Source organism: Giraffa tippelskirchi, chromosome 14, assembly GCF_054371585.1.
Source record: "Giraffa tippelskirchi isolate mGirTip1 chromosome 14, T2T-mGirTip1v1.2.pri, whole genome shotgun sequence".
NCBI classification, from domain to species: Eukaryota; Metazoa; Chordata; class Mammalia; order Artiodactyla; family Giraffidae; genus Giraffa; species Giraffa tippelskirchi.
The window spans coordinates 69223775-69237030 of NC_137288.1; the positions used below are offsets into that span (position 1 = coordinate 69223775).

Consider the following 13256-nt stretch of genomic DNA (forward strand, 5'->3'; position numbering starts at 1 on the left):
AGGTGTCCGCCTGGCGCCTGACCGGAGTCTTGCGGAACTCGGTTGCTCTTAAGCAGTCCCGTCCCCGAGCTGCCCGAGCGACACGCAAGCTCCCCCCGCAGTTCCCTCGCAAGGGGCGGACGAGGCCTCTGAGCCCGCTCGCCCCCGCCCGCGGAGCCCCGGGTCGACCCCGGGCGCGGCGCCCGCCGCGCGGAACTCTGGGAGTGGTAGTTCTCTTCCTGCTGGTTCCCTCTGGCTGTATCGGCGGCCGAGGCTCGCCGGACTACAACTCCCAGACGCCCGAGGGCGCCTCCTCTCGGGCGGCCGGCGGGGCCGGTGGGCGGTGCCGAGCCGGCGCTCCGCAGCTGTCAGCGACTCCCGGAGCCCGCCGGCTGCCTCGGTGCTCCCCCCGCGACCCCACCGGAGACCCCAGCATGGTGCGCGCCAGCACCGTGGGGGCGCATCTCCCCGCGTCCGGCTTGGACATCTTCGGGGACCTGAGGAAGATGAACAAGCGCCAGGTGAGGGCGGCCCGCGTGGGGGTCGCGCCGCGGAGCCGGGGTCCCGGAGGCCCGGGGCTCGAATCCTCTCAGAGCCGCGGGCTGGCGCGCTCTCCCTGACGGGGCGGCGGTTAGAGGAGGTGGGGGAGCCGTGAAGGAAGCGAAGGGGACCCCTTCCTGCGCGCTCTCGCCCTGACGGGGGCGCGGTTAGCGGAGCGGGCGGCCGGGAGGGGAGGGAAGGGGAGCCCCGTCCGGTGGGCGTCAGGTGTGGTTGAGGAAGCGGGGCGGGGGGAGCGGGCTTTCCCGTGAGGGACTCCGAGGGGCCGCCGGGTGGGCCCGGGGCCGGCGTCTCTGCGGGGCTCTCGAGGCCGGGCGTGAGGTAGGCTGCCCGCGGGTGGGAGCGGCAGGCGCGGGGGGAGAGCTTCCGAGAGACGGGAGCTGCCCCCTGACTCCCCCCGCCCAGCGCAGCGTCTTCCCTTCCCGGGGACTCGGGACCAAATGAGGCGCCTCGTGCGGGAGAGCGCGCCGGTCCTTCTCCGTCACTGTGGACCGAACCCGTGTTCCGGAAGGGCTTCCAGGTGTCCTCCCTAGCCTCCCTCTCAGGCTCCCTGCGCTGGCAGCGCCTTGAATCTCGGAGACAGCTCGCTGCGGGGTCTTCGGGCACCTGGGCTTCATCTCTCACCCCTCCTGAGAGGACCTCCGAGGAAGACTTCATGCTTGCCCTCCCCTTAGTCAGCCTGCGTCTCCCTCTCTCTCTTTTTCTTTCTTCCAAGTAGAATTTCAGACGAGTGCAGTAGTGTTGGGGGATTTGGGGACTTGAATCTGGTGAACGGGGTTGAGAAACCTGGTTGTTTCTAGGGGTGCGTGTCAGATGAGCTCCTGGGAGTTTGTGTGATGAAGATGGGTTGTGGCAAGAGATTATCACTAGCTTGAAAAGCCAACAGCTAATGCTGTGAGCGTTGATGCTGTTACAAGAAGATCCTCCAGGAAGCAGTTGTTCTTTGGTAGCTCAGTCATGTCCGACTCTTTGGGACCCCATGGGCTGCCGCCCGCCAGGCTCCATGGAACTTCCCCAGCAAGGATAGTGCAGTGGGTTGCCAATTTCTTCTTCAGGGAATCTTCCCGACCCAGGGATCGAACCTGCATCTCCTGCACTGGCAGGTGGATTCTTTACCCCTGAGCCACCAGGGAAGCCAGCTCACCCCCCTCCCCCAACCCCAAGCAGAGACTTAATTAAAAATCTAAATTTAATTGGGTAGGTCTTTAAAATGTCTCTAAAACTGGTACCAATTATAAACTGCACACTGTCAGTGAAGATCTTCTGAGGAGTGTGTCAAACCCTAAATCGGTTTGCCTTTGAAAAGCTCTGTGTATTCCCACTCTCAGTGTTAAGCCCCATTAGTGGCTGTTTGCAATTGCCTACATTTTGCTAGTGTTCTAATTAAAATTCAGAAGTCAAATCTGATGCCTCCTTGTACTTTTTTTTTTCAGTTTTGTCTTTTTTCTTTTTCCCTCCTAAACAGCATCCTATGACACCTTTTCAGGCACACTCGCTCCACCAGTCTTCAAAGCGGGACCTCCTTTTTCTGCTGCCCTTGCTTACTGGTAATTAAGGAAAGAGCCACATGCAAAAACAAGGACTCTTTGTTTCTGCAGTGAGGAAGAGAGGAAGAAAAACAGCCACTGGCATTTCTGCTGCCCCTCCGGTCACAATATCTGGTCTGAAATGTTTGTTTAAAATGCTGAGATGTTGGTTATTTCATCTTTGCTTGCCAAAGACTGAGTATGGGCTTGCTTCTAAACTCTGCTGGGGTGATTAAGTGCCAAGCATCCAGAGTTGGTAGGCAAAGATGAACAAGAAAAGGCACCAGTGTAATGTGGGGTGTGTATTTCCAATCAGCTTGTCAGTAGTTCCATCCAAATGACTGTTTCTAGATGCCAGGATTTCAATCCTAGACTTAGATAGTAGATCACTTAAAGGTGGGTTGTTAGAAGGATGATCTGTGGTTTTGAAGTTAACTTGGTTAGATTAGTTAGTTTGTTAGACTTCTATATAATTGACTATCTTTGGCAAATAGATGTCTTGCTCAAAGGAAATTTTTTTTTTTTTTGAGGAATTGGGTTTGTTTCCCCTTAATGAATTTTTCAAGTATAGACATTCATACTGGAAATTATATTTTTAGTACATAGTCTTTATTAGGTAAGTGGCAAGATTGTATAATTTGCTTTTATTGGAGTGGAGCCCAGTGGTTTGAAAACCTGTATAAAATTGAACATCTCTGTAGAAAACCATGACTTGGGCCTTTCCTAATCAGAGCAGCAATTCATAATGAAACAACGGTTGTTTATTAAGTCAAGTGGAGCAGGTGGCCAAGTTTTTGAATGTGAACTGCAGTGAATAACTTCTGCTTTAGGCTGATGTGTCTCAGAAAGTTGATTTTACTTTATAAGCAACAGTTTAACATCTTATAGCCCAACACTTAATATCCATTCAGCACTCTAGTTTCCTTTTTTGTTCACCTGGGAATTTAGTTTCATAATTTGCTATTGACACTTTTGCCAAAGAGTTTTAAAAAATGGTATATACCTTTAATTTTATTTTCCTGTTTTCATTTTGATGAAAATATCTTATTTTAATTCGCCTTTTGTCCCCACTTTTGTAACCTTCACAATCACCTCAAAGTACATACTTTCACACAGTTGAAATTTTAGCAAGAGACCTTGCTTTTCCTTCCTTCCTCTCATATCAGAATATGTCTTCATGTTTTGTCAAAGTCTTCAAAATGATTTTTTTAATGCACTAATAATTAATACAATAATTATTTTAGTGTACTTTAATGTCAAATTGCACTTCCTTTAACTACTTCCCATCCCTCTCAGATTTTGAAATTAATATACACTCATCATAAGAATTTTAAAGAATCGAGAGTAAAGTAGCTTAAAGAAGACAATTCAATCACTCGTGATTCCACCATGCTAAGATACCCTCTCTTAGCATCTCAGAGGATCTCCTTGTGTTTGCTTTAGAAAGTGTTTTACGGTTTGTGGAGATCCTACTGCAGCCTGCATTTTTCACTCAGTGTATCTTCGCGTGTTTGATCCTGCCATTAAAATTCTTTCTTCGTTCCGCAGGCTCTAGTCAGGAGCTGTCCTGGAGAACCGTGGGATGGGCAGCACTGTGGACCTTGGCTCCATGGTCTCAGTTGGAGCGAGGGCATCTAGTTAGAACCAGACGCTGACTCTGGTGGCCTTCCCACTGTGTTCTTTTTTTTTTTTAACTTATGATTTTTAATTGAAGGATAATCACTTTACCATATTGTGTTGGTTTCTGCCATACATCAGCAAGCATCAGCCATAAGTATACAAAGGTCCCCTCCTTGAACCTCCCTCTCCCCTCCCCCCATTCCTTGTGTTCTTAAGGGAATATTTGATGCTCATCATTTAGAATATTTGTGAAAACTCTATAAACAGTCAGGCATTTACAGTTTCTATTGACTTTTACATTGTAATTCCCAAAGCAGAATGACCTCGTGTAGAACAGAGTGCTGTAGGACTAGTACTTTGCACCCTCATTTGGGGCCTAGGTGAACCGCGCCACGTGGACCAGGCTCTCGGGTGAGACCTCTGCCCTCTGCACTGGGATGGGAGGCGGAGCCATAGAACTTGAGTGTTGGGGCTCCTCAGGGTTGAAGGCTCTGGGGGACTCTGAAGAGGTAAGGAAAGTTGTACTCAGGCGTTAACAAAGCAGGTCCTGCAGGTTACTCTGGCTTCCCCCCTCCTTTTTTTCATTGAAGGAGAAAAGATATGTGGGCATTCCATGGTCAAAGAGGCTTCCCTGGTGGCTCAGATGGTAAAGAACCTGCCTGCAACGCAGGAGATCCGAGTTTGACCCCGGGGTCAGGAAGATCCCCTGGAGAAGAGCATGGTGACCCACTTCAGTATTCTTAACCTGGAGAACTCCATGGACCAAGAAGCCTGGCGGGCTACAGTCTGTGGGGTCACAGAGTCAGATGCGACTAACACTTTGACTTTCCATGGTCACAAATTGAAATTCTACCTAATCTTGTAGTTTGTGTGAATGAGTTTCAATTCCTAAAGTCACTTTAGGCAAAAAAAAAAAAAAGTCCTAAAGCTTTTTTTTTTTTCAAACAAGCACATCTCCGACTTGGGGCGAGTGGATATTCTGCCATGGCCCTCACTTCTGGTTTGCCCTGTTTTCTTCCAGCTCTACTACCAGGTCTTAAACTTCGCCATGATCGTGTCCTCCGCACTCATGATCTGGAAAGGCCTGATTGTCCTCACCGGCAGCGAGAGCCCCATCGTGGTGGTGCTGAGGTGGGTCCCGCCGGCCGCCCTGCTGTTGGGGACCCGGGAGCCACGTGGACGGCCCAAACTCAGTGTCTTAGTTGGATAAGCTTTAGAGTGTGCTTTATTGATACTTGTTTTGAAAAGGTTTCATTTTTTTTCTGGCTTTTGTTGAAAAATCTTGTTTTTCAATAGACACTTGAGGCATCTCATCATGCTGATCTCATGCTCCAGGGTAATATGATTTATTTCCATCTTTTAATGTTTTGTGTTTCCCTGGTGGCTCAGAGGGTAAAGAATCTGCCTGCGATGCAGGAGACCCACGTTCAGTCTCTGGGTCGGGAAGACCCCTTAGAGAAGGGAATGCCAAACCCACTCCAGTATTCTTGCCTGGAGAATTCTATGGACAGAAGGGCCTGGCAGACTACATACAGCCCATGGACTTGCGAAGAGTCAGACACGACTGAGCAACTATCACCTGCACTTTCAAGTGCTTGAAGATGATAATGTGCCTTAGATAGTTGAGTCTCCCTGAGGTAGGCGTGGAGCCCCTTTGCTGTCCAGGGGGAGAGGCAGGCTGTGGCAGTGCTGTGGGTAAGGTCAGAGTTGACCAGGGCAGGAGAACCAGTATGCAGGGGTCCTGGCTCCCTGTCCCTCCTCTGGGCCCTGCAGCCAGGTGATGGGGGACAGCTCTGGCCCTGGCTTCACCAGCTGCCCTTCTGCGACTGGCCAAGGGACCCACTTCTAGAGAGATAGCATTTTCATAAACTTAGGAGCCTGCTGCTGCTGCTGCTAAGTCACTTCAGCTGTGTCCGACTGTGTGACCCCATAGACGGCAGCCCACCAGGCTCCCCCATCCCTGGGATTCTCCAGGCAAGAACACTGGAGTGGGTTGCTGTTTCCTTCTCCAGTACATGAAAGGGAAAAGTGAAAGTGAAGTCGCTCAGTCGTCCGACTCTCAGCGACCCCATGGACTGCAGCCTACCAGGCTCCTCCGTCCATGGGATTTTCCAGGCAAGAGTACTGGAGTGGGGCGCCATTGCCTTCTCTGCTTAGGAGCCTGAGGATGGCATAACTCACACACAGAGCTGAGGGGGGCTCTAACTCATACCGTGCTCCAGGAGTGCCCGAAGGGCCAGGTGGATGAGTTAGGAGAGAGAAGGGGACCAAGCTCACAGGCCACCTTAGCCTTGCTTCAGCTGTGACAGCTCCACTTTTATGCATTTTATGTGCTCATACTTGACCTGGTAAGATTTCATTTGAAAGAAGGATTTTAAGGCTTTTGGGAAAAAACAGAACTAAACCCTCAAATTCAGATGGGCCCTGTCATTCAACAAATAAAGAAGCTGAGGTCTAGTGACGCCACGCTGCTTCCATCTCACAGTTATTTCTGCAGAGCCGAAACTCCACCCGAAGTGCTCTGGCTCTTCTTCAATCCACAGACGCACTTGCATGCAGAGATTATTGTGAAATTGCAGCACATGGGGACTTTTTCTCCTTTTAAAGCATCCTTTACAATTCTAAAGCAGTTTGGTTGCTCAGCATAGGCTGTTGACATCACAAGGGATATGTGACCTTCGGGGACTCCCTGGCCCCTTAAGGAAAGCAAGTGTAAGTTGTTATTAGTTGTTTAAATGTAATTTAAACATATCAGAGAACTGCTGTCCTAGTGGGGCACGATAATGACTCTATGCCCAACTGCAGTGCACACTTCCTACCTCTAAGACTTGCTCAGGGAGTTGTTTTTAAACAAACAAACAAAACAGCGAGGTTCTTGCTATCACAGACTGAGATGGTTTTCTTCCCACTGCATGTCTTCAGGAATTTTATTGAAGTAAAGATGAAGCAGTAGATTAAGAAATTATCCTAAGCATTTTAACTGTCATTCTTTAAAAGAAAATGAAACCCTGAAGCAATTATGTTGTATTTTCAGAAGATGACAGGATGAATTTCTGTGTTGGGGGGACAGATAACTTTCTATGTTGTCAGTCAGGCCATCAGTTAAGTCGCTCAGTTGTGTCCGATTCTCTGCGACCCCATGGACTACAGCATGCCAGGCCTCCCCAGCACCAACTCCTGGAGCTTGCTCAAACTCATGTCCATCAAGTGTTCACATTGGGGGAAGAACAAATTTGTTTTTACTTAGATATCTTCTCTTTCTTTTCCTCTTAGTCATTTATATTTCTAGCTCTTTCTACCTTTTTAATTCACATTTCCTATTTTTGATTGCTGAATCTATTACCAGACTTAGTGGCAATGGTTTCACTTAAAAATAAACCTCTTGGCAATTCCTTGGTGGTTCAGTGGTTAGGACTTCAAACTTTCATTGCCAAGGGTGCAGGTTCAATCCCTGATCAGGGAACTAAGATCCCACAAGTCTAATGGCAAGGCAATAAAATAAACCTCTCAGTAGTTGCAGGCCAGGCTCGGCTATCTGCCTCCTGGCTACCTTCCTCGTGTGCTGACAAGTTGAAGGTCAGCAGCCCTGGTGGGACAGGAGGACCAGCATCTGGAATGGCTCCTGTTGTGAACCCACGTCTTCCAGTAAAGCTCCCCATCTCTTCATTAGACTGGTTCTTTCTCCCCCTTCCTGCCCTCGACAAACTAACTCATCGTTGGTTGTCAGACCCCTGTATTTAGGTCTTATTTATTTTCTCATGCATTAAAACAAAGCAGAAGCACATATGAAATCAATTCTGTTTTGATGATTTCAGCTTCCATTAATTTACACACACACGACAGAACGCAAGAATTACTCTAGAGTATTAACCAGCTTTCAGAGTCTCTAGTTCTGAATGAAAACTGATAGATGCAAAACCTTTATAAAGCTAAAAATGGGTTTTTACCTCAAGGAGTCCCCCTTATTCTTAGTTCTTTTTCCACCTAATACAAATCATCGAGGGGCCACTAGTGCCCTTTTCATGCTCAAATCCAAGAAGAAACCACTCCCTTTCTCACCGTTGTCACTGTGGGCAGTCAGATGGGAATCGCTGTAGCTTGTTTTATTGCTCATAGATCTGCTTGACAGTTGACGAAAGTTGACATTCCAAGTAGTATGTTTGTTAATATCCTTTGTGATTTGAAACGTTTGCCTAGTGAGCCCAGGGCACTTCTGATGTGACTTTGTGTTTCTTTCCAGCGGCAGCATGGAGCCAGCCTTTCACAGGGGTGACCTTCTGTTCCTAACGAATTTCCGGGAAGACCCCATTAGAGCTGGAGAAATCGTTGTTTTCAAAGTCGAAGGACGCGACATCCCGATAGTTCACAGAGTAATCAAAGTTCACGAAAAGTAAAGAGGCTTTACTTCTCTTTGATTTTATTTTGTAGACAAGACTGTGGACAGCTTTAATGGTTGATTAGAAAGTAGCAGAAACAGTGGATTACGTTCCTAGTTTTGCCATTTAGTGATTGGGTGACTTTGGACCTGCGGCTTAAGTCAGGCGGTGAGATGTGAGTGTCAATACTTTACCCACAGTAACCCCCAGGGCGAGTGTGAGGATGAAATGAACTGATGTTTACTAAAGCACTTGACAAACTTGCTGTACAAGGTAAGGTGGAATGTATTCTTGCATAATAGTTATTTGAAGGAGTCTTGAAAGAAAATCAAATCTCATGGTAACTGAGGATCATTTTGGTGAGAGAATTATCTCCTGAAATGCAGAAAACTACCTGTTTCTGTTTATCACTATGGCCCGACTGGCGTTCTCAGCAGTAATATTAGCCTTGGATGAATAAAAATGCCTCTCCCCAGCCCATGCCATGATTTGATTGCTGCATATCCTGCATTAATTCCATTCCCCCCCACAAACAGCTCTGTCTTTCCCTTAAACGTCAGTGATGACTTAGGAAAAGACTTCTTGGGGACCAGAAGCAATCGTTTCCAGCCCAAATACGTTGTTTCCCTGAGAGAGTGCAGTGGAGTGATTAGTGAAAACGTTACTGTTATCTGTTTGGTTATTCATTTACCTTTATGCATCTTAGTGCAGCCTTTTACTTGCATGCGTTGTAGAATTAAAATTAGGTGTGTGTACTTGTATTTTTTAAATAATGGAGCAGTGCTCCATTATTGTTTGTGTGTGTCAGTCTATTTCTGATAGATTCTCATTCCATTCAGTATTTCCAGGTGTTCCCCAAAGATGTTTGATACTTAAAATGTCCACTTCATTTGACTCTAAACGTTAGCATGACCCTGTTTCAGTTTGTGTTAATACACTGGGACTACAACTACCATTACCTTGTTCATAGTACTTGTAACTTACAGATGGAGAAATATGCTGTGTCATGATTGTGATAGAACTCGCACCTGATTTTAAAACAATATCCAAAGATGAGAAGTTGCTCAAAACTGAGAAATAATGATATTTTGCTGTAATTTACATGAATTGTGAGCAACAGCTCAGATTTTTTCCCTCTTAATTTCTTGTATAACCATGGCTGCAAATCAGCCTGCTCCCTTTGACACAGTTTCAAATCTTTGTGGGCTTTTAATATTTTTCAAATTATTTAACACATTTTTTCATTTGTCTTATTGAAAAATAGACCCTCTTAATAGTTCTATAAGGCTGTCATATTATGTTTCTAGTGTCAGGGCTGTGTAAGCCTCAGTTTACAATGTTTAAAACAATTCCCACCTGTCTCTAACACAGCAGTTTTATGCCGTTCATAATTCCTGTTTGTTTGCAAACTGGATTGTATGCCACTTGGCTCAGTGGTGAAGGAAATAAGGCATTCACACGTCCCACCTTTGGTAAGGAAAAGAAAGTTTGAGAAGAGCTAAGAGAACACTTGTGTTTGAATTACCTTATGCTCAGATCTGTGTAATCTAGTACTCAGTTCACATCTAGAGTCAAGAGGAATATAACCCGTGTTAACCTGTTGGTCCATGAAGACAAAGAATGGACGGACATAGGCTCAGGAGCTGACCATGGCCTTCCTGCCACCCTGTGCTATGCCATGCTTTTCCGTCAACAGGGGAACTTCAGTGTTTTTGAATTTAAGTCTAAAAAATTGTCATTAGATCTGTGCTTGAGTTGAATGCTTGTCTGCCAGCAGGCATCTTAGGTGAAAAAGATCAAGTCATGTTTGACTGCTTTTCTCAATGCCCACCCTTGCCTGTAAAGTGTAGGCCAAACTGACCTTTTTCTAATGATGCTGCACTGAAAATAATCTTTGAAAGGACCTTGTTTTGCTTTCCAGAGATAATGGAGACATCAAATTTCTGACTAAAGGAGATAATAACGAAGTTGATGATAGAGGCTTGTACAAAGAAGGCCAGAACTGGCTCGAAAAGAAGGACGTGGTGGGGCGAGCCCGAGGGTGAGTGAGGATTAACTTTTCCTTTAAGTTACGTAGAATATGCAGAAGCCAGAAGAATATTTAGAAACAAAGAAGTCAAGTGTAGAGGTTAATGGAATCGTTCGTTCCAGAGATGATGACACGTCAGGAGAGTTGTAAGCAGTTCTGCTTTATCCTGCTAGGAGTAAACGAAGCTCAGAACTGCCCAAGGACCTGAAATCTAAAGCTGAGTGCCAGTATTCTATCTATATCATGGATTTAATTCTATTTTGAAAATAAATCCTCACCTGAGATTAGATATTTATTACTTTTAAATAATTAGAAGTAATCCTTTCAGAAATAACTACTATTTAACACTGTGGTGAATATTCTAGATATTCCTTGTGCCTATATAGATGTGTGTATGCATACATAATATATAATTTTACGTAAAGGAGTTTTAATTATTTCACCCAGCAGGAAGTTGGAAATAACTTGCTGTTCCAAATCTACACCTGTATCCTTTTAAACAGCTGCATGCTATTCCTCTGAGAATTGTAACTTATTAGTCTTCTTTTGATGGATATTTTGATTGTTTCCTGGTTTTTCACTACTAAGGAAAGTTCTGTGATCATTTTTTTTCATACTCATCTTTGCATCATTGTTCCAGCCATGAGTTCTGCTTCAGATTGACACAGCAGAGCCTCTCCTCCTATTAAATACCAAAAAAGGTGATTCTTCCCCTCTCTCAGTGGCCCTTTTTCTGATTAACCCTTGCTAGAAATGTCCCCTTTCATCGAAATCCCACTGGCTGTGTAAGGCTGGAGAACATGGGTGACTGTTTTCTAAGATACAGCTTTACTCATCAGCTTATGGTTGGAGGCCTCTTCCTGCCCGTTCTCTCCCGCTGCTCACATTTTAATTGCTTTTACTCTATTGCATTTCCTCCTGAATATCTGCAGGAAGGTGAGGGAGACCTGCAACTAGCTGGTCAGTCCTATATTTTTAGACACTCTGGTGAGAGACTTTGTAGAAGTGAGGGGTTGGAGCTGTTGAATTTAAAGCAGACTGGAGGGTACCAAGGAGGTGTTACCTTGTTTATCATCAGTGACGTGATGGAGTCTTGGGTCAAACTGATTCTGTATTGACATTAATTTTGTCAGCGATACCATTCATTGGCTGGTTTCTGCTGGCTTATTATCCCTGGGACCGTGATCATGTTCGGGTATAAATGATGTGATCCACATTTGCATTCACTGCCCAACCAACTTGGTTGTTGCATCAGAAAAGTGCTGTGCAATGAAAATGATGGGGCTTCCCTGGTGGCTCAGATGGCAAAGAATCCAACTGCAGTGTGGGAGACTTGGGTTCGATCCCTGGGTTGGGAAGATCCCCTGGAGAAGGGAAAGGCCACCCACTCCAGTATTCTGGCCTGGAGAGTCCCCGAGGACAGAGGAGCCTGGTGGGCTATAGTCCCTGGGGTCGCAGAGTCGGACACGACTGAGCGAATCAGCACACACGATGAAACTGATGAGGGTTCCTTCAGTTCCAAACCACTTATTCCTGTGCTTTCAAAGGTCTCTCTCACAGCAGTTTACACATAGGCCGTCTGAATCTTACTTCTCTACTAAGAAAAACTAAGAACTTGCTTTGTGAAAGTTGCCGATCCTATTGTACAAGGGGCTCACCTATTTTCATGCTGTTACAGCGGAACGCAGCGAGAGAAGACAAGTAGCACCTCCAACTCCTGATTTTCCTTCTTGAAAACTTGTCCTGGCTGTTAGCTCTGCTACTCTTTACTAAGAAAGCCTTTTGAGACAGCGATGTAGGTTGTTTTTATGGTCCCAGTCAATCGTGTTCCTGAGGAAGGCTTTGCCCTAATGCTGATTTACAGTATGACTATCATATTACAAACACTTTTTACATTTCTGGTTGTTTATCCCACAATTTAGGTTTTTACCATATGTCGGTATGGTCACCATAATAATGAACGACTATCCAAAATTTAAGGTAGGAATTTATTTGTATGTCTGTATTTTTAAAGAAAAATATTGGCGCTTTTACATGTGCAACTGTAGAGATGCAGTGTGTTTAAAATGTTTTGCTGGCTAATTCTTCTGCAGAGTATGTGCTATTAACTACAAATTAATCATTTAAACTGTAAATTTTAAATTATTGAAAGTGGCTACTTCTACCTTTTATGTTTATATAGTGTTTTCTAAAATGGCACCTATATATTTTTTGCTTTTTATTATGCACATTTTTAAACATATGAAAAAAGTAGTACAATAAGCCTAGTAATGCTTATTTCCTAACTTCAACAACAATAGTATCCATTTTTTTTTTAATCTCTTGAAACACAGTAGAAAGCCTACGCAGGAATGAGGTGTGCATTAGCTATGTTTGTTGGGCGTGTGATCCTTGGTCCATCAGTGTTAGGGTTGAGTTGCCGTGTGTCCCGACAGCTCACTTGGAGACAACGCATGGGGGGGAGGTCATCCTTTGCTTCCGTCCTGGTCCAGCCCTGACCGGACCGTATCTGAATACGTTCGTAGACTAGATTCATTTCTCGACCCCGCAGTCATTGTCCACTGTGTTTTCTCTGCAGTACGCTCTTTTGGCTGTAATGGGTGCATATGTGTTACTGAAACGTGAATCCTGAAGTGAAAAGCAGTTCCTGGGACCAGATTGAAAGAAATTTTGTTGAAGAGAAAAGTTAATATATTTGAAATGTTCCACTTTCTGTATAAAAGGAAACAATGTGGAGACGTTTTGTCTCGTTCGAATAAATGATTCCTAAGTAAAAGTTGCTTTCTTTTGTGGACTCTGATTTGAATGTGTGCAATCTCTCTGCCATTCGTGATAATCGGGCTAAACTGAGCTTGAGGGTCTGCAGCACTTCCGGAACCAGGCAGGCCGTCTCTGGGCCTGGCCGGCTGGGAGGACACCGCATAGTGCAAATGTTGGTATAGTTGTCACATCTGGGTTTTAAAAGTGAAATTCTTCTTTACTGTAGTGTCCTCAGTGGGAGAGAAACCCAAAAGGGAGGGGATGTGTGTGTGTGTGTAGCTGATTGGTTTTGTTTTACAGTAGAAGCTAACACGACATTGTAAAGCAGTTATACTGCAATAAAATTTAATCATTAAAAAAAATAAAATTCTTCACTTTTCCTGGGGAAAACAAACAGGCCCATAAAAG

At 45.3% G+C, this 13256-nt stretch overlaps 1 protein-coding gene across 8 annotated transcripts; it reads left to right on the top strand.

The window, feature by feature from the left end:
* Positions 1-321: 321 nt before the first annotated feature.
* SEC11C (SEC11 homolog C, signal peptidase complex subunit) lies at positions 322-12864 on the top strand. 8 transcript variants are annotated; one of them, XM_081563002.1, is made up of 6 exons: positions 322-500; positions 4705-4814; positions 7924-8073; positions 9981-10100; positions 12011-12124; positions 12640-12864. In XM_081563002.1, exons 1-6 carry the CDS (start codon positions 414-416, stop codon positions 12683-12685), a joined length of 627 nt encoding a protein of 208 aa, XP_081419128.1. In that variant the 5' UTR covers positions 322-413; the 3' UTR covers positions 12686-12864. The 8 variants fall into 8 exon arrangements, with proteins under 8 accessions (XP_081419128.1, XP_081419129.1, XP_081419135.1 ...); XM_081563003.1 differs by having other exon boundaries at positions 12011-12068; positions 12667-12864; XM_081563006.1 differs by lacking the exon at positions 322-500 and adding an exon at positions 505-619 and having other exon boundaries at positions 12011-12068; positions 12667-12864.
* Positions 12865-13256: the final 392 nt, after the last annotated feature.